At 44.3% G+C, this 19,538-nt stretch overlaps 1 protein-coding gene across 1 annotated transcript; it reads left to right on the top strand.

Annotated features, from left to right (window-relative positions):
• Positions 1 to 6,064: 6,064 nt before the first annotated feature.
• LOC138364279 (leukocyte elastase inhibitor-like) lies at positions 6,065 to 14,919 on the top strand. The gene is made up of 6 exons (XM_069323829.1): positions 6,065 to 6,223; positions 8,591 to 8,926; positions 10,904 to 11,042; positions 11,864 to 12,107; positions 13,603 to 13,838; positions 14,144 to 14,919. Exons 2-6 carry the CDS (start codon positions 8,595 to 8,597, stop codon positions 14,486 to 14,488), a joined length of 1,296 nt encoding a protein of 431 aa, XP_069179930.1. The 5' UTR covers positions 6,065 to 6,223; positions 8,591 to 8,594; the 3' UTR covers positions 14,489 to 14,919.
• The last annotated feature ends 4,619 nt before the right edge of the window (positions 14,920 to 19,538 follow it).

Raw genomic sequence — 19,538 nt, 5'->3', positions numbered from 1 at the left:
CCTGAGGTCTCTCCGCTTCTGGCTAGTGTTTACGTTGAGTGATCGCTTGTTTGCCCTGCTGGTGGTGGTTTGCCACTGACAGGGTGACGTTTGCTTAGCCATGGGGACGTCTCGCCCTCCAATGACGAGGACGCTGTCAGCTGGTCTGGCGTTTACGGTGCCGGTGGACCATCCATTGGTTGGTGTCGCCCTGGTGGACGTGCTGCATGTGGAGCTGTCGGACCTGGTGGGCATCCAGCTGCTTCAGGGCCACCGTGCTGTAGTCAAGTTCCGCCTCCAGGCTGCCTTTCAGGCGTTTCTCGAGCGGTGTGAGGGGCGTGTTTACCCTCTCCCTGATACTGCTGGCTCCGTTAAGGTAGTGAATCTCAGTGTCACCTTGACGTCTGTGACGGTGCATGGTGCCCCCTTCGAATTTCAGGACGACTTTTTAACCTCCTGTTTCGAACGGTTTGGGGCTGTGTTAAGTGTTCGATGGAATAAGGTCGTTGCCGGGCACTGTGTTGGTATGCTTGACGGCTCCCGCACCCTGACGATGTCGCTGAAGTGTAGTGTACCGTCGTCGATGTCCGTGTTGGGTTACACACTCCGCTGCTTGTACCGGAGTCAACCGCGCACCTGTTATCGGTGTGGTCACGAAGGTCATCTGGCTGCGGCGTGCGACGTGGGAGCAACTGGTCAGGTGCATGTTCTTCGTGCGGAGGATTTTCCGCCCCTGTTGCGTTCGGACGGAGTGGGTGCTGTGCCTGAGGCCCCTGACTGCCTGTCTGCTGCTCCGCCTGTTGAGGCGAGTTCTCTGGCCCGTGCGACACGTCAGGTGACTGCTGTGGCCCCTGGGGTTGTTGAGCCGGTGTGTGAGGGTGACGGGGCGTCGCCTGCGCTGCGTGTAGTGCAGGGTGTCCCGGTGGAGGTTCATGTCCCACCCCCGCCTGTGGATGTGGTAACGGTTCCTGGGGACGCGGGTTCTGCTGTTTTGGAGGGGGTGCTTCGGCAAGGTGAGGTGCCTGCCGTGCCTGTGTGTGTTAACGACTGTAGTTCTGCTCTTTCCATTCCTTTGCAGAAGCGTGCACGTCGGTGTTCTGAGGCTGTTTCCCTGGATGATGTAGACAGTGTGGGTGATGTGGCCTCTGGGGACTCTTCGGACGGTGCGGGGTTGGCCTGTGTGGATGTAACGATGGTGGCCGTGCCTGCGGAGGGGCCTGCTGGGCGTGGTGTGGTGCGGCCTGTCTCGAAGCGTTCGTGGCGGGCTCGGAGTGTGTCTCCCCTTCGTGGTGTGCCTTGGGAGGAGGTGGGGGAGTATGGTGCTCAGCTGGCGTCCCCCGCCGTGGATGATGGTGCTGTGCGGGGCTCAGAAGTTGCTACCTGTGTCCCCCTTCCTGTGTCACCTGCTGTTGGATCCCCGCAGTGGGTGGTTATCCCTGATGATCGGGACCTCGTCGTGATGTTGCGGAAAGATGTGCGCCGGGGGGCCTCGGCTCCTGTGCCCTGTGGTGGGGTCGCTGCCGCGCCTGCATCCCCTGCTGTTTCCCCTCCTTCATTGCCCCGGTCTGGTGGTTACCTAGTCCCGTCTGCTGGGGTCGTGCCCTGTGAGGGTCCGGAGTTGGGCCCTTATTGGGATGCCCGGGTGCTTCCGATCCCATGGTGCTCGTCCACTAGCTGGGTATCGTCTGAGAAGGTGTTTGTTTATAGGGTGCCGGATAGAATGTCTCAGCCGAGGGTACTGCCTGATGGCCGGCTGCCCGCCGACCTGTGGGTGATTTGGGAAGCATACTGCTTGCGCTTTCCGATACGCAAGTTTCCGGAGAAGTATTAGTTCCCATCTTGCGCACATGGCTATGCCGTGCCTGGATCAGCTGCCGCCGTGACCACGCCTCCCCGCCCCCCGCTGCGAGGAGTCTCCCTCTAACGTTCGCCTCTGTTTTCGTCGCCACTCCTCTCTCTACGGCCCATCACATCTAACGCTTTTGACTTTCTTCTCCTCCTCACCATCAACGCGTCTCCTTACATCTGTCCTGGTGCAGTCATCGGGAGGGTTACCCCTTCATGCAAACTGCACCTATTCTCAAGAAGAAGTAATTAGCTAGCCATAATTACTCAGTCACTTGAATCATCATGCATTCAGTAAAGTAATTACATTAATTACTGTTAAACCGACAGATAATCGAGAAAGAATTACATTAACACAATGCCGTCACTCTCGACAGCTTGCCAATCCAAACTATGTTAAATCAGCTTGATGATATTAACTACACTTAATTAACTTAAGTAATTAATTACTGTCAAATGGACAAATAATTAATTCAGAACAAATTATATTAACTAAACACTGCCAGGCGATGAGTCACAATAACGTGGCTGAAGTAGTTTGACCAGACCACACACTAGCAGGTGAAGGGACGACAACGTTTCGGTCCGTCCTGGACCATTCTCAAGTCGATTGTGATGAGGGAGGTGATACAGGCAATAAAAAGTCAAGAGAGAGGTGAGCTGATAGTATATTCATCACTGTTGAGAGGGAAGGTATACACATCATCGTTGAGAGGGATTTTATACACATCACCGTTGAGCAGGATGGTGCACTCATCACCGTTGAGAAATGGTATACGCATCATCAAGCAGAATTAAGGAGCTGAATGCTAAGCTTGCAATTAGGATAGCCAGAGATCCCCATTACAATGATATTGTTAAGAAAAAATTGAGCTCTGTGCTACTTTCAGGGGGAAACAGGAGAAGCAAAAAATGGCATCATAGATCAGTCTGCTACCTCGAAGAGCTTCACCTGCCTGAGCAAGCTCGTGAGCTCCTGCCTGTAGAGAGGTTACCTCCCTGGGAGGATGACTCATGTATGATTATCATCAATGAAATGGCAATGAAAAAATCCCACATGTTACCACAAGAAATGAGGCACAAGTATCTCGAGGAAATTTATAAAGAAGCCGGAGATGAACTAGATCAAATCTACACTGACGGGTCATCTAATCCTGTCAATGGTAGGGCTGATGCAGCATACACGGTAATCAAGGATAATACTTTCCAAGGCAGAAATGAAGAAAAAGCGCGTATTGAGAACTATGCCTCTTGAACGCAAGCAGAGTTAACTGCCATTGTTATGGCGTTAAGGTTTCTTAACGGAACACTAATGGTGCAGTGATTTGCACTGATTCAAAAGCAGCACTGCAAAGCCTAAGTAAAAATCGGGCAGAAAATCTTGCAATAGTTGCTGAAATTAAGAGAGCTGTGAGAGTACTTACCAATGAAGGAAGAGTCATGAAGTTTCTGTGGATCCCCTCCCATGATGGAATATGTGGGAATGAACGAGCAGATGTGCTGGCTGCTGAAGGCGCTGAAGGAGACCATATTGAATACTTCATACCCAAGACTCTACTACAAATTAGAGGTATTGTCAGGCAACATCACCGTGACAAGGTAAATGAGGAAAGGAGGATAGAAGCACAAGCCAATGATTCTGTACGATGGTACAACATGGTTGCAGCTGGCAATCCCAGTCATTATGGCCGAAGAGGAGGAGGACGAGGGAGAGAATCAGTAATAGCGAGAATCCGTCTTGGATACAAATATCCATGGAGATATGGAATGGAAACAACAGTTGATCAGCGAAATTGTAGAATCTGTGGTGAGAGTGATGGACACCGCCTTGACCACTATCTACGTGAATGTGAACACCTGAGAGACATCAGAAGTATGTGTAGAATAATAAACCCCACATTGTTTGAGTTAGGAAAACACTATTTGTCAAATATTGATACTGTTCCTAAAAGATTCCCCCACTTTGCACCCGCATGATAACGTAAGCTTTTAAGGGTTGATAGATGTTAACCTTCTTGTTTGAGGAGCTGTTCACTTGAGACAGTTAAGCAAGTTCCAGCTGTGTCTGGGTACAAGTGACAGGATGAATAGCCCAGCGGGTTTTCTTCCTATTGGGGAGTGTTGTACATGCTGCTATGGCGGTATGTCCACTCAAAAGATGAGTGGCGCTGCCCAATAAACTCGCCCCTCGGGGCAAAAATTTAAAATTTAATTTAAATTGAGAGGGTTGGTATACATCACCGTTGAGAGGGATGGTATACTCATCGGGAAGTCCACTGGGAGCGGCAAATCCGCTCTAAATGGAAAGAGATGCACAGTTCAATAACCATGAGAGTGGGAAGTTGATCAGACATGTTGAGTGACGTCACGCGTTCGCTCGCACCCTCACTCTTCATTATTAAAACAGTTAACACTGAAAAGCATCACTGAAAGTACTCAGAGAATGGGTAACGATGTGTATCAGTGCTATACCGACGGCTCTGTAGAAGAAGGTGGACGATGTTCCGGATGTGCATGTAACATATTTGAACAATGTTCTTCTCTCGTACATACAGCAATGAAGAGCGTCAATGACTGGGCAAGTACAACTCAAACCGAACTTGCAGGCCACTGCCAATTTTCTTGCAATGAACCTTGCCACTGAATTTTTAAAAGACAAAGGCAGTGGACTTGTATACTGTGACTCGCAGAGTGCACTACTGGCATTGAACGCACATAGTAGTGACACCCAGAAAACAGTCAGTGATATTCGAATGAATGTTTTAGCTGCTAAAGAAAACAGATTTGAAATTAAATTCCTATGGATATCATCACATGTTGGCATCTCAAGGCATGACACTGTTGATATGCTTGCAAAGACCACCTGTAGAAAACCAGTGGTAGAAATTGATATGGGTGTTTCATTAGCAGTGACAAAGAGAATACTTAAACAAATATCTAATAAAGATCTCACAGATCTAACAAATTCACAAAGACCGGAAAGGTGTAGCATTAAATATTATGATAGATATCGTGAGGAGACATTCACATATGGGACTAATAGAGCAAGAACCCGGCAATGTGATGTTATAGTGGCCAGAATACGCCTGGGATATAGACGTATCTGGCAGCTTTCTCAAAACCCAAATGTCCAGTACACAATGTGTCAACTTCGTGAAAGAGAAAACATGCACTCTCTTGAACATTATATTGTAGAATGTCCCATATTGACTGACTTTCGCCCTCCTGGGCTAAGGTATGCTGAACTGTGTAATTACTATATGAGTACTGGAACACTTGATGATGTATCGGACTTGTAAACAAGATTAACCATGTAATGTATCAATTTTACAATGTATGTATGTGTTGTAACTATATAACCTGAGCTTGTAAAAGCACCTTAATCACCTTCAGTGATTAAGTGCTTAATTGCACACTAGTTTCTCTATCAGCTATCTTACCCTGTCAGAGTAAAATGTATGTGAATGCATGTGTGTGTGTACATATGTATATGTACGTATATGTGTGTGTGTATATATATGTATAAAGTATATATGGAAGCAGATCAGAATTACATTTCACCTATGTAAATGCACATTAATGACACTGTAAAAGACACATTGAACACTTTATGTAAGGCATACGTAAATCTGTGCATCTATGTATCTGCGTATGTAGGTTAGCTTAGCATTTTAAAAGCACCGAATCACCTTCTGTGGTTGATTGTTCAATAAACCCCTAAACTATATGTTTAACATATCTCTAACCCTGTCCATGGAGGAGAGAAGAAAATGTATATATGCTGGTTAGCATTGTGAATGTGTGGCCACGTCTGTGGTAGAAAATAATAATAAAAAAACTCTCCGGTTTTCCCACCGGCGGAAATTTTTCCTAAAACGGGTTACATATTTCCCTCTGGTCATCGTTCACTCTCCGGAGTGTATCGTTCACTCTGCGTCCTCAGCATCTTCCCATAGATGCACTTCAGCGCGTTCACGGACACTGTTGGCTGAGACTCGTTTGACGCGTGTGGCAGATAGACAGCATGTTGTCCCGATCAGAGCCCTGGCCCTCACCACTACAACCACACCACAACTATTACCAGACTACAACAGCGCTGCATGTGTGTGTCCCCTGCCAGAAGACACACAGAACTGGAAGATGAAATGTATCATCCTGCGTCACTGGTCCAGAGCCGGGGCGCCACAGGATGCTAGAGGGAGGGAAAAAGGAACAGTGAGTGAAGGCGGACAGTCGGCAGGCGAGCGGGGCGGGTATATATGCTGGCCCTGAGTACCACCACACACAGTCACCAGCGTCCTCACCCACCACCGCTGCTTCTCCCGTCACTGTTGACCATCATACAGCTCCAGTGACACTGTCCTCGTCTCTTCCAGCAGCCATTAACCGGTTCCTCCAGGTTGGTTGGTCTTTGCTGTGTGGCTTTGATAAGGAAACAGTTCAAGGGGGCTGCATGGGTAACAGCTTCCCTGACTTTGCGCCCTGGAGAGACCGCCCCAGACCGACAACCAGAGCGCAACTCCATATTCTCCTGAGACTGATGGATGACCGCTACTACTAGTTCAAGTGTGATGTTGATTCACTGAGTGGTGGTGTCATCACCAAGTGAGCTCATCACCAGCAGCATCATTTGTTGATTACTCCCGCCTTGACACCAGACACCTGTGGCCGGTCATGGCCTCATGTCACTTGTGTCATAAGTTCACAGCACTAAAGGATGTGTTGTGACACTCTAACCAGATGGTGTCTGGTGTCAACCTCACACTAGAGTGTGTCATATTACCTCGCTTCACGCGACTTGTGTCATAAACTATCGACATTGGAGGACTGTGTCATAATCTCACGAAACTTGAGGTTGTGTGGTGTCAAACTCCCGACACAAGTCGTGACACTAGTGCTCTGTCATACGTTCGTCACATTAGAGTGTTGTGTCATAACCTCACGACACTGGAGGATGTTTAGTGGCAGTCTCACGATGCTTGGGTGTTGTGTCATAACGTTAAGTGTTGTTGTGTCAAGTTTGATCACGACACTGAACAGCTGTGTCATAAGCTTATGCCCGCCTACCTATTGGCTGGAGAAGGTGTGTTTTTGTCATAAGCAACAACAACAGAAGTGCGTGGTGTCAGAAGCTCATGACACTAAAGATTAATTGGCCGGTGGGCGTTAACAACTGTGGTTTGTGACTGACACAGAGGAAGCTTCAGGTAGTTTACTTCACTTATTAGGTAACCCATACCCACCTCCGTAGGCGGTAAAGGGCACTATACCCACCCCGTGGGCGGTAGTTGGCACAATACCCACCCCGTGGGCGGTAGTGGGCACCATACCCACCCTGTGGGCGGTAGTAGGCACCATACCCACCCCGTCGGCGGTAGTTGGCACCATACCCACCCCGTCGGCGGTAGTGAGAACCATACCCACCTCCGAGGGCGGTAGTGGGCACCATACCCATCATGTGGGTGGTAGTGGACCCCATACCCATCCTGTGAGCGGTAGTGGGCACCATACCCACCCCGTGGGCGGTAGTGGACCCCATACTCATCCTGTGGGCGGTAGTGGGCACCATACCCATCCTGTGGGCGGTAGTGGACCCCATACCCATCATGTGGGCGGTAGTGGGCACCATACCCATTCTGTGAGTGGTAGTGGACCCCATACCCATCCTGTGGGCGGTATTGGGCACCCTACCCATCCTGTGGGCGGTAGTGGGCACCATACCCATCCTGTGGGCGGTAGTGGGCACCATACCCATCCTGTGGGTGGTAGTGGGCACCATACCCATCCTGTGGGGGGTAGTGGGCACCATACCCCATTCACTCTCCCTCTCGTTCCCTCTACCTCTCTCCGTCACTCTAGTTCTCTCTGCCTCTGTCACTCTAAATCTCTCTGGTTCTCTCCCTCTCTCACGTCTCTACCTCCTGTTCCCCCTCCCTCTACCTCTCTCCGTCCATCCCATTCCTTTCCTAATGGGCAAAAGATGCTCGAGTAATATTCAGTCAACGTTATTGATGTTGAATCAATGGAATGGACGTTGATTCTTTAGGATAACAGCTGTTAACTCAGTTTAACACTCTATGGACAGTCAAACCCTCATTTTATATTTCACAGGACTTGCTGGTGGGCGCATAGGAGCCGATCCTTCTTAATTAAGGAGAGGTCGACCCTATGGCTTTGACTGTAAAGTCACAAATCAGGATGTAATGTTCAGTGAGAGGCTAGCCCTAAGCGTCTGGCTTCCCTTCTCTGACAGACAGACATCCTAATTAATAGATACAGATAATCGGCTCAGAAATGGAATCCCAAAGTTGGTTTAGTGAAACAAGTTCAGCCTTGATGAGCCAGTTACATGGCCACGTCAACAGTCACAGGTTAATTAGTTTATTATGATCCCCATTAATCATATCTGGCGGGTGAGTGACAGAATCGTTTCAGTTTCACATGAAGGGTTCAAGAGATTTAAGCAGTCACCGTGGTGTAGTGGTTTAGACCCTCTCCTGGCGTTTCGCGAGACCTTTGTTTCTAGGTTCGTGTCCTGGCCGGGGAGGATTTACTGGGCGCCAATCCTTAACTGTAGTCTCTGTTTAACCCAACAGTAAAATGGGTACCTGGTTGTTAAACGATTTGGCGGGTCGTATTCCAGGGAACATTGGATGAAGGACTTGCCCGAAACGCTACGCGTACTAGTGGCTGTACAAGAATGTATAAGAACTCTTGTATATATAAATAATTAAAAATATAAAATAAAAATCTTGTCTTCCGGCAGAAATATGAGGTGGGAAGCTGTGGCGGGAGTTACCATGGCGACGGTTGTCGTGGCAACGGTGGCCAGCGTCGTCCCACAATGCCTCTCCGACAGTGGCAACTCCAGAGGCGTCAACACTGACCTCTCCGGCATCAACGACTTCAGCTTTGATCTCTACAGACAACTTTCCCGCAACACCCCGGCCGAGAACCTCTTTTTCTCGCCCTATAGCATTTGGACAGCGCTCACCCTGACCTACTTCGGGACGGCGGGAAGCACCAAGACCCAACTGGAAGCCGCGCTCAGGGTTACGGACAAGGCGTCAACACTGCGGTTGTGGCGCGCACTTGACGTAATGTGAGTAACGACTATCACCTCACTACATTATTATCATACACGATTTCTTCAAGCACATTACAATATTCACTTACACCAATAGTATTCCCAGACACAAAGATGCTTATAAACACTGATGATGAGTTCCCCAGCAACGCACATGCTACATGGCTGACCAGACCACACACTAGAAGGTGAAGGGACGACGACGTTTCGGTCTGTCCTGGACCATTCTCAAGTCGATTGTGATGAGGAAGTAGATGCAGGCAATAAATAAACTAGAGAGAAGTGAGGAGCAAAGTGTAGTAGAGGAGATAGTAGTAGGAATAGAAAATGCAGAGTCTATTGGCCCATACTCCTATTATAACCACCGAATGAGGAGATAGTAATAGGAATATGAAGAGAATAGTAAGTGAACGTAAAGGAAACAAAGAATAGAAAAGAGAGAAGAGAGAAAGAAAAGGAAAGAGAAAGAAAGAATTCGTCTTGTCCTCTCCAATACTTTGGCGAAACTGGCCGTACACTGAATTACAGACTTAAAGAACACAAGAGAAGTGTTAAGTCTGCAGACACTAACAATGCTCTCTTCAGTCATGTGAGGGATTCCAATCATCCTATTGATTGGTCTTCCTCTAAAATAATTTTTAGAGGAAGACCAATCAATTTTTTTTATTATTTTAGACCAATTTTTTTTTAATTATTACTATCCTATTATTATTCCTACTACTATCTCCTCTACTACACTTTGCTCCTCACCTCTCTCTAGCCTATTTATTGCCTGCATCTTCTTCCTCATCACAATCGACTTGAGAATGGTCCAGGACGGACCGAAACGTCGTCGTCCCTTCACCTTCTAGTGTGTGGTCTGGTCAACTTACTTTAGCCACGTTATTGTGACTCATCGCCTGCATGCTACGTGACTCCTGCAGCGCAGTAGGCTACAGCCTCAGCTCACACGCGAGGGACTCGAATTCAATTCTCTGGCAGGACACAAGCACTTGGTCACGTTTCCTTTCACCTGATGCAGCTGTTCACCAAACAATTAATTGGTACCAAGCAAATTAAGAAAATTGCTGTGAGTTAGAATCCGGGGAAGTTGTACCCCCCATTTGGTGACTGATGAAAGAGTATGATTCGTTCATCATATTCTTATTTGTCTACGATCACCATCACTAGCACCAACACCATAACTAGCACCAACACCATCACTAGCACCAACACCATCACTAGCACCAACACCATCACTAGCACCAACACCATCACTAGAACCAACACCATCACTAGTATCATCACCATTACTAGCATCATCACCATCACTAGCATCATCATCATCACTAGCATCATCACCATCACTAGCATCATCACCATCACTAGCATCATCACCATCACTAGCACCAACACCATCACTAGTATCATCACCATTACTAGCATCATCACGATCACTAACACCAACACCATCACTGGCATCAACACCATCACTAGCATCATCACCATCACTAGCAGCATCATTACTACTCCCACCATCACTAGCATCATCATCATCACTAGCACCATCATTACTACTCCCACCATCACTAGCACCAACACGATCACTAGTATCATCACTATTACTAGCATCATCACCATCACTAGCATCAACACCATCACTGGCATCAACACCATCACTAGCATCATCACCATCACTAGCACCAAAACCATCACTAGCACCATCATTACTACTCCCACCATCACTAGCATCATCACCATCACTAGCATCATCACCATCACTAGCACCATCATTACTACTCCCACCATCACCACTACTGCCACCATTACCACTACTATTCCCACCATCACCACTACCACCACCCTACTGCCACTATCACCACTACCACCACCATCTCCACTACCACCACCACCACTACTGCTAACATCACTACTACTACTCCCACCATCACCACTTCCATCACCACCACTACCACTACCATCACCACTACAGCCAGGCTCTCCCCCACACAGGTACGCCCAGCGAGCCAGCAGCCAGTCCCAATACACCTTCAACATCGCCAATCGTGCCTACTTTGACGACCTCCTTGACCTGCGACCTTGCATCTCCACCATCCTCCACAAGGAGCTCCAGAAGATCGACTTCTCAGACGTAAGAGATAAGGGTTTTTACTCATTATTTTCAAATACCTTTTATCATGTTTTTCTCGTATTTCTTGGCGGTAACTGACCTGTTTAATTTTGGTTAATTAGATTATTATGTGTCCGAACCGCCTTGCGATGTTGTGGGTCACTGAATGGCTTCAGGAACTGGACCCTTATGTAATGTAGGTTAAGACAGTTATATATGTTGCGGATAAGTTTCAATTTTAATTTGTCTCGAAGTTACAATTGCAACGGCAATTGATTAAGTTATAATTAAAGAGATCAAGTTGCAATTGCATTGATTAAGTTACAATTGTACAGAGTAAGTTACATTTTCAGTGATTAAGTTAGAATAGCCGTGAAAAATTATCAGTTATAGTGATTTAGTTTCAGTTGTGTTAAGGAAGGTCCTATTGCAGTTATCAAGTTACAATTGTAGTGATCAAGTTTCAATTATAGCTATGAAGTTACAATTGTAGTTATTAAGTTAAGTGACCAAGTTACAGGCGATCAGGTTAATTGCTTAACTTGGTTAAGCTATTACTAAAATGATCATGGTAGTAGTCGTGATCAAGTACGAAAAGGTGAAAAGTCAGCGAAGTGTACACAACGCAATCCCAGTTACACTATTATCACTTCGTTGTGTATTTGACTGGAGCGTCTGGTGGAGGACCACCTCTACCTTCCCCAGAGTCCAGGCGGGTTATCTACAAGACTTGGGTTGGCCATCCCCAAGTGAGGGGATGTTTTGGCTCATCTGTTGTGAAAAGTTTTCATTGTTGCCCATTTATCAAGATAATTATTAACGAGCAATTTGTTCATCACCAGCTTTACGGTTCTTCGGCCACCATCAACGAGTTCGTGTCCACCACCACCAAAGGCCTCATTCCGAATCTGGTGAGCCCTGATGACATGGTGGACGCCATCATGATGCTTATCAACGCCGCCTACTTCAAGGGCACCTGGAGGTACCAGTTCAAACCCTCGCACACACAACCCAGGCAGTTCTTTGTCTCCCCCGGCCACTCTGTCGACGTGCCCATGATGAGGATCAAGACAAAGCTCAGGCTAGGTAAGGTTACATCACCTGGTGAAGCTCGGCCAGTGTCCTTGTATTATCGTCATTATTATTAACACATTTGATGGAGTCCCAGAAACACTGCAGGGTCGGAGGACCAGCGTGTAAATACGACGGAGGCATTGTAATGAAGTGAAGGGAGTAACTAGATTAAATACGGGTTATGGGATCTGATTCTAGTTGACTACACTTCAGTTACCATTAGCATTGCACTGGCCTGTTTCTTAGTATAGGGGAAGTGAGAGACCTTCACTTCCAGATCTTAAGTGAGGCCGGCCTACTACGGTAACCACACTCCTGATAGTTACATTAGAATGGGAGTGATAGAGTCTTGGTAACCAGAGAAAAGAGGGAGAGAGGCGGACTATATTCATTCTAAGGGGAGGAAAGAGGAGTTGTTTTACCCACTTAAGGTGTAGGAAAGGAGAATACAGCTACTGCTTATTAATTCATAGACATATCGGGTGTCTGATATCTTAATTCTTTACCCATTAATGATAACATTTACTCAGTTCTTCAGTAAATGCTTTGACTTTCTTACATCAAGTCTGTGTAATAATTTCGAGGTGGATAAAAGTGTGCATTTGACATATTTATGTCCCCCTTGATCAACCAACATTTCAACACAATATTTTAATGCATTACTGGTCTGGCGCTCCTAACTAATTTCCAGAATATATATAAATTTACTGGACTCCATCTAACTTTCCAAAGATACTAACATTAGTTCAGTCGCCGATAGAAAACTGTGTTGCTACACAACTGAACTACCGTTGACATATTCCTGACATTTTGGTACACAATACTACGCTTACACTCACCAAAGATCTTCTACCATGGACGCTACATGAGTCTTCCCTCCCAAATAGGGTCAGAGACCACTGTGCTTGGCTGTCCTGCAGCACCTCTGAGAGAGGCTTCCTCCCTGGAGTCTGGATCCGTATCTGAATATGGATCGGAAGTTATTCCTCTCTCAAGTGCTCCAGTATTTCAGATACTGGAAATGGAGAACTGGAGCACCTGAGAGAGACAGAATTCCATAGATATTCGATCCACATTCAAATATTAATCCCAAATATAGAGAGGTAGTGCCCCTTTCAATTAGCCAGAGGTTTCTTTCCTGTCGGTCATATCAAAGCAGTTACCAACTGCATCCTCTCTATGTGACCCAACACAATCATGGGATTAGTAGGTCGTACTGTAATTAAAACCTTCATTAATGGCATTACACGAGCACTGATCAATTTTGACAAAACATTCTGCATTATTCCTATCCAACGGATCTTATTTCGTGTCTTTTTTCTTGCATAGGGCCTCCAGTGCCTGCTTCTTTTCGCCCTTGACAATGTCCATAACAGGACATAATCACAAACTATTTTGTAATAAGTGTATACAAATTTGACGCTGGTACACACAAATACCAACTCACTAAAATCAAACTACAACCTCTATAAGATTGTACATGATAGCTCTTCCTCCTCACTATCAGCCCACTCAGAGGAGCTGGCAGCCCAAGTTCTGGAAGTGCCCTACGCCGGTGACGCCATCTCCATGTTGTTGTTACTGCCGGACGTCGAGGGAGAGGAAGGGTTCCGGCGCGTGGTGTCAGCGCTCACTTCCGGCACCCTGTTGAGAGCCACCCAGGAACGGGCCCATACTGACACGGTCGAACTTTTCCTGCCCAAGTTTAAGTTGGAACAGATGCTCGAGGATGATTTGAAGGAGGTAAGACATAAGCTAGTTCCAGCTTTACTGTGTAATTAACATGATCCAAACTTTAATAAATTTATTCCTAATGAAAAATATATAAAATTGCTCATTAAAATATATGTTTCTTGGGTCAGGCTTCAGATGAGCTGAGATACGATAGTAGCTTTCTAGACTGTGTTTAATCTGTTTAAGAGAGTGACAGTAGGGTGGAGATGATGGTGATGAGGACTATGATTTGGTTATAATTAAAAGATCAAGTGATTGATAAAAACAAAAACCAATACCATAATTAACACCCTTTGTGTCCCTTCCTTGACCAGGGCCTCAAGAACCTGGGCATCCGTGACCTGTTCAACGGTAGTTCAGCCAACCTGTCGCAGTTCTCAGTCAACAAGGAGCTCGTCGTCAGCAAGACTATCCACAAAGCTTTCGTCGAGGTGAATGAAGAAGGGACAGAGGCCGCAGCTTCGACGGCGGTGGTGGCCGTAGTCAGATCCGGCTTCAACAGGGCGCATAGTTTCGTCTGTAACAGACCGTTCTTGTTCCTCATTCACGACAACCAAACTAAAAACGTTCTGTTCATGGGAGCCTACAAGAAGCCGCTGACAGGCTCCTACAGGAAGACGCAGACAGCCTACAGGAGAGGCAGTGGAAAAAATAAATAGTCATGAGGAACGACATGAGTTGTGAATATTGAAAGCGGTAGAAATGCATTTAGAGAATGTAACACATAATGAGAATCAACAAGAGAAACAAGAGAAAGATAGATGAATGAAATGGAGACGTACAGAGAGTTCCTATAGACATTCTTTACACAATACATGAAAGCCTCAAACAGAAATTAAACACAAAATGAAGATAATATGCACAAAAAATCACCTTAAGGTGATATAACAATGAGAAAATCAGTAAGACCCGTGTGTGCAAGTCCAAATCCTCCTCACAGCTCATACTGATGTTCTCACACATAAATGTACTAGAGTTGTATAGAATAAGGTGCCTCAGTACTGTATATATAAAGACATTATTTTATTTTCAATAAGCAAAATTGTATTTGTTTACTGTTATGAAGTTATAAATATATTTATAAAGTTAATTTGTCAATGATTTAACCAACAATAGTTGATAAGCAATATAAATTGGTAAATAAATAAATAATTATTGTTAAATATTTGTAATTACTGATATAAAATGCTGATTTAAAGAACTCTGAAAATGTGTGAGGTGCGCATACTGTTTTTAGGAAGTATAATGACTAAACAATCAGTATTATGAAAAGAAATACTTTAATACGAGATTACTACATCACAAGCATTGCAAAGGTGTGAGATTATAATTCAACACTTCTAGTACGAGCATATAACACAAAATTTTAACTTTTAATAAGTTTATGGACATTTTACTAGGGTGAACTTTTGACACTACTAGTGTGAACTTATGACACTACTAATAGCGTGAGCTTATGGCACCACACTCCTAGTGTAGGCTTATGACACTACGTCTAGTGTGAGCTTATGACACTGCACTTTTAGTGTGAGCTTATGACACTACAATCCTTGCATGTGCCTATGATATTACTCTACTAGTGTCAACTTATGACACTACACTCCTAGTATAAGCTAATGACACTACACTCTCACTGAGTGTATCCCACCGATGCCACCATTTGCAATACTTGAAGAATGTAGGTAAGGAATTGGAAGGGAAATTCAAATGGAGAATGTGAGTAGGAAGAAATAGGTGTGAGAAAATTGTCGGGATTGATTAAAGAGGTGAACTACTTGGGACTTGTACTGTACTAGATTAAAAATTAATGTATGCAAAATTTATACAACTAAAGTCCCTAGATTGGGTCGTAAAGCCAAGCTTTTTATGTCTTAATGGCAAACTGTGGGCTGTAAGGGGCAGGTGGAGGTTACTAAGGGTGAATGGAGAAGTTGCAGATGAGGTGTCACAATAACGTGGCTAAAATATGTTGACCAAACCACACACTAGAAAATGAAGGGACGACGACGTTTCGGTCCGTCCAGGACCATTCTCAAGTTGATTGAAGATCCACAATCCACCTGCAGACAATTCGACACATCAGCTTTTATTGTTAATACAAGGATAAGATTTAATAACTCAGTTCTATAACTGAAAACTGGTTCTGTTTAAATGAAGGATCAAAACATGTACACAGTCCAGCCTAGAACTCTAACTATAATAGCCAATATTCACATACTAATAAACACAAAAAAATTATTAGATTTAGATAAAAAATCTATTTTAGAGTTTTATCTAAACCTCTAAATTTAGTTAAAGATTTAGATAAATGAGTGTCTAGATAACTTGAAAAGCTTCAGTGACTGAAAGATAAATAAAAATTTACTGAAATATGGGGCGTCGCCCCGCTCTGTGATGATAAACATACTTATTGGATACATTAAGGTTATACAAGCATGCAATTGACCAATCAACGCACTACAATAACACTCAATACTTATGGTTATCCAATCTGCGTGCCGGTGCCTGTCTGACAAATAGCCAGATTGTATAATTTCTCTTGGAGATAATAGGCACTCTATTTTTTATAATAAAATAGCAGCTTTGCTGTTCAATATGTTCTTAGTTGCATTGCAGTAGGATAAGATTAGGTGTGATGGAGGCTGCGTCACATGGTGTGCTCCACTCTACACTCTTATTTAGATAAAGTACTAGGAATTTTTCCTTATAGATATTGTCCAGGTACTCCCCCAGTTCTAGAGAGTAATAACTGTGATAATGATAAGTTAGTGTGGTGTCCTTTACTGAAAATGTTCGCAAAGCATCGTGTCACGTGTTCACTGCTTGTAAACATTCGCATTCTGCCCTTGGGCGTTGGTGGGCGCTAGAAGTCCGAGTTCGCTCCGTGAGCGAGGTAGCCTTCAATACACATTGATTGATTATTTGTATTGTATAGACATATGATTGAGATAAGATTTGATTATAATATAACTAGATATAAGATTTATAGATTAATGGTAGTTCTGGATAGTACTATTGATTCTTATTAAGGATTTGATTTAATCCTTACCGGAAATTGATTGATGTTCCAACAACTTTTTAATTAAGATATTCTTCTCGAAGCTTCTAGATCCTTGCAAAAGCACGCACTAAGTCACGTAGGCACCATGGGCCCTATGGCGTACAAAATCATAGTGGCATTGTAATGAAGGATCCAGATGTAGGATATAATTATTTTGTAGTGATTCTGATATGATTTTTATATGATATAGAAATAATACCTTTTTTAGATAATGATATTATTATAGTGGGTAAAACTTCCCACAATAGGAATATATGTTAAATATGAACTGAAGAAACTAGTTGCTTACATGAAAGATCAATACTTAAACTGATCAGTGATCAGTACTGACTCACAATATTCATTGAATTTCTGAAACAAATAGGTGTTGTGACGTGAAACAGTATCGCAGCTACACTAGGCAGGTGTAATGCGGCTCTCACGTATTATCAAATAAAAAAGTTCTGTTTTGCCCCATGCAGTGTAAAAGTTGCACCGGGTAGAAAGAATAATCAAATAAAAACTAACAAAATTAACTATAATATTAAATATTAACGAACATGAAAAAATTGTATCTAAAAGCGTGTTTGATTTTAGATAATGAAGGCCACATGGCCCTCATACAAGAAAACAATTGACGAGGTGTGTGAGGTCAGGAATATCCATACTCTTACTGGTGATGTCACATCCTCTGTCACCGAGGCCTGGAAGTTGAGGCCGGCAGCGTAACTGCTAGTTGGCCACAGGGAAGGAGCATGACGGTGGACGCCGGCAGGTGCACCTGACTTTGGCCTAGGGCTGGGTGGAGAGTGACTGGTAGGGTATCCCAGACATGCGTCTGGGTCTGGTGTCGTATAGGTGATATGTAGAGTGAGGTACATGAAGGTGAGTAGGAAGAGGCAGTTTCCTCTGCTATGCGGGGAATTACGTGACGGTGTGAACTTCCATGAATCATTGAACATTAATTTTCCATCATCATTATATTCTGGGCATCCAGAAATGTTGTATACTAACCTATTTATACAAATATAAAATGTCATAATTATTTTGACTGCCTGAATCACTGCGCTTCAATACAAGACATTAAATTAATATTATAAAATTATGACTCATACTGAAAACTAAATACATACAACCACTTAAATTAACCCAAAGATTAATTCACAGTTCACTAATCCACACACTAGAAAATGAGGGGACGAAAACGTTTCGGTCCGTCCTGGACCATTCTCAAGTCGATTTGAGAATGGTCCAGGACGGACCGAAACGTCGTCGTCCCTTCATTTTCTAGTGTGTGGATTGGTCAACATACTTCAGCCACGTTATTGTGACTCATCGCCTGCATTAATTTACAGTGAATAATAGTTATTATTATTGTTTAAAGACATTCAAGAATATCTTCCGTGGGAAAGAAATTCATAAATAATTAACCTACACACCTCACAGTGAGTGATGAAGACGAGGAAGCATGTGTGTGAGGAGAGATGAGTTTGAGCGGTGTGAGGGAGGTATGAGGTAGTGAGGAAGGGAATGGAGGAGTGTAGAGGTTAACTCACCCGCAGTACATAGAAGACATTTTCCACGGGACGGGACGCTTGATACATGTGACTTTAAATATTATTTAGAATTTATTTATAAGAATTTAATTATAAGAATAATTTAATTGTAAGAATTTCATGAAATAATGATGTAATTTTGGTAAACGCAGAATATGCATAGCTAGTTTCTGTAACCTCTCCACCACCGGTCACAGGATGGGTATGGTGTCTCTGTAACTCTCCGCCACCATTCACTGAATGGGTATGGTGTGCCTTGTAACCTGTTCACCATCGGTCACAGGACTGTGTGGCTCTGTAACCTCTCCACCACCGGTCACAGGACTGTGTGACTGTAACCTCACCACCACCGGTCACAGGACTGTGTGACTGTAACCTCTCCACCACCGGTCACAGGACTGTGTGGCTCTGTAACCTCTCCACCACCGGTCACAGGACTGTGTGGCTCTGTAACCTCTCCACCACCGGTCAACACTAGGAGAGAGGCAGGAATGTGTCAAGACGGGCGGCGTCAGAGGTATGTGATTCACTGAGGGTTCCATCTAGGGACAAGTGAACCAGAATGCACAGAAAGCAAGACTTACTATCATCTTGAAAATCTAGACATTGAACAAGGAGGTGCACGGCAGCAGTAGGGATGACACGCCAGAGGCAAATTTTCATTTTTGGGGCAATTTGCCACTGGCGTGTCGGGTTTCCTTATAAATTTCCCATTTGTCTCTGGCGTGTCGGGTTTCTTGATACACTTACCGCTTTGTCACACTCGTTTAAGGCCAAAATAATTTCAGAGATATTAGAAGTTTGTTAAGAGTTCTTATTGGGATAAATCAAAATTTTTCACAGTTCGGTTTTATGAAAATATATCAGAGTTCATATAATTATAGAAGTGTATTTGCGAGTTTATGACCAAAATTTGAAGAGACCATTTGAAGACCGATTTTCTTCAGAGTCCATTTTAGACCAAATTTCAAAGACCATATAAGACCAAAATTTAACAGGGATTATTTAACACCCAAATATTGTCAGAGACCATTTTAGACCAAATAATTTCATAAGAGAGATTATTTTAGACCCAAATATTGTCAGAGTCCACTTCGAGATCAAAACCTGTCA

The sequence above is a fragment of the Procambarus clarkii genome, chromosome 13, assembly GCF_040958095.1.
Source record: "Procambarus clarkii isolate CNS0578487 chromosome 13, FALCON_Pclarkii_2.0, whole genome shotgun sequence".
Classification (NCBI taxonomy): Eukaryota; Metazoa; Arthropoda; class Malacostraca; order Decapoda; family Cambaridae; genus Procambarus; species Procambarus clarkii.
The sequence above is the reverse complement of the archived record's forward strand: the minus strand, read 5'-3'. Positions and strand labels throughout refer to the sequence as shown.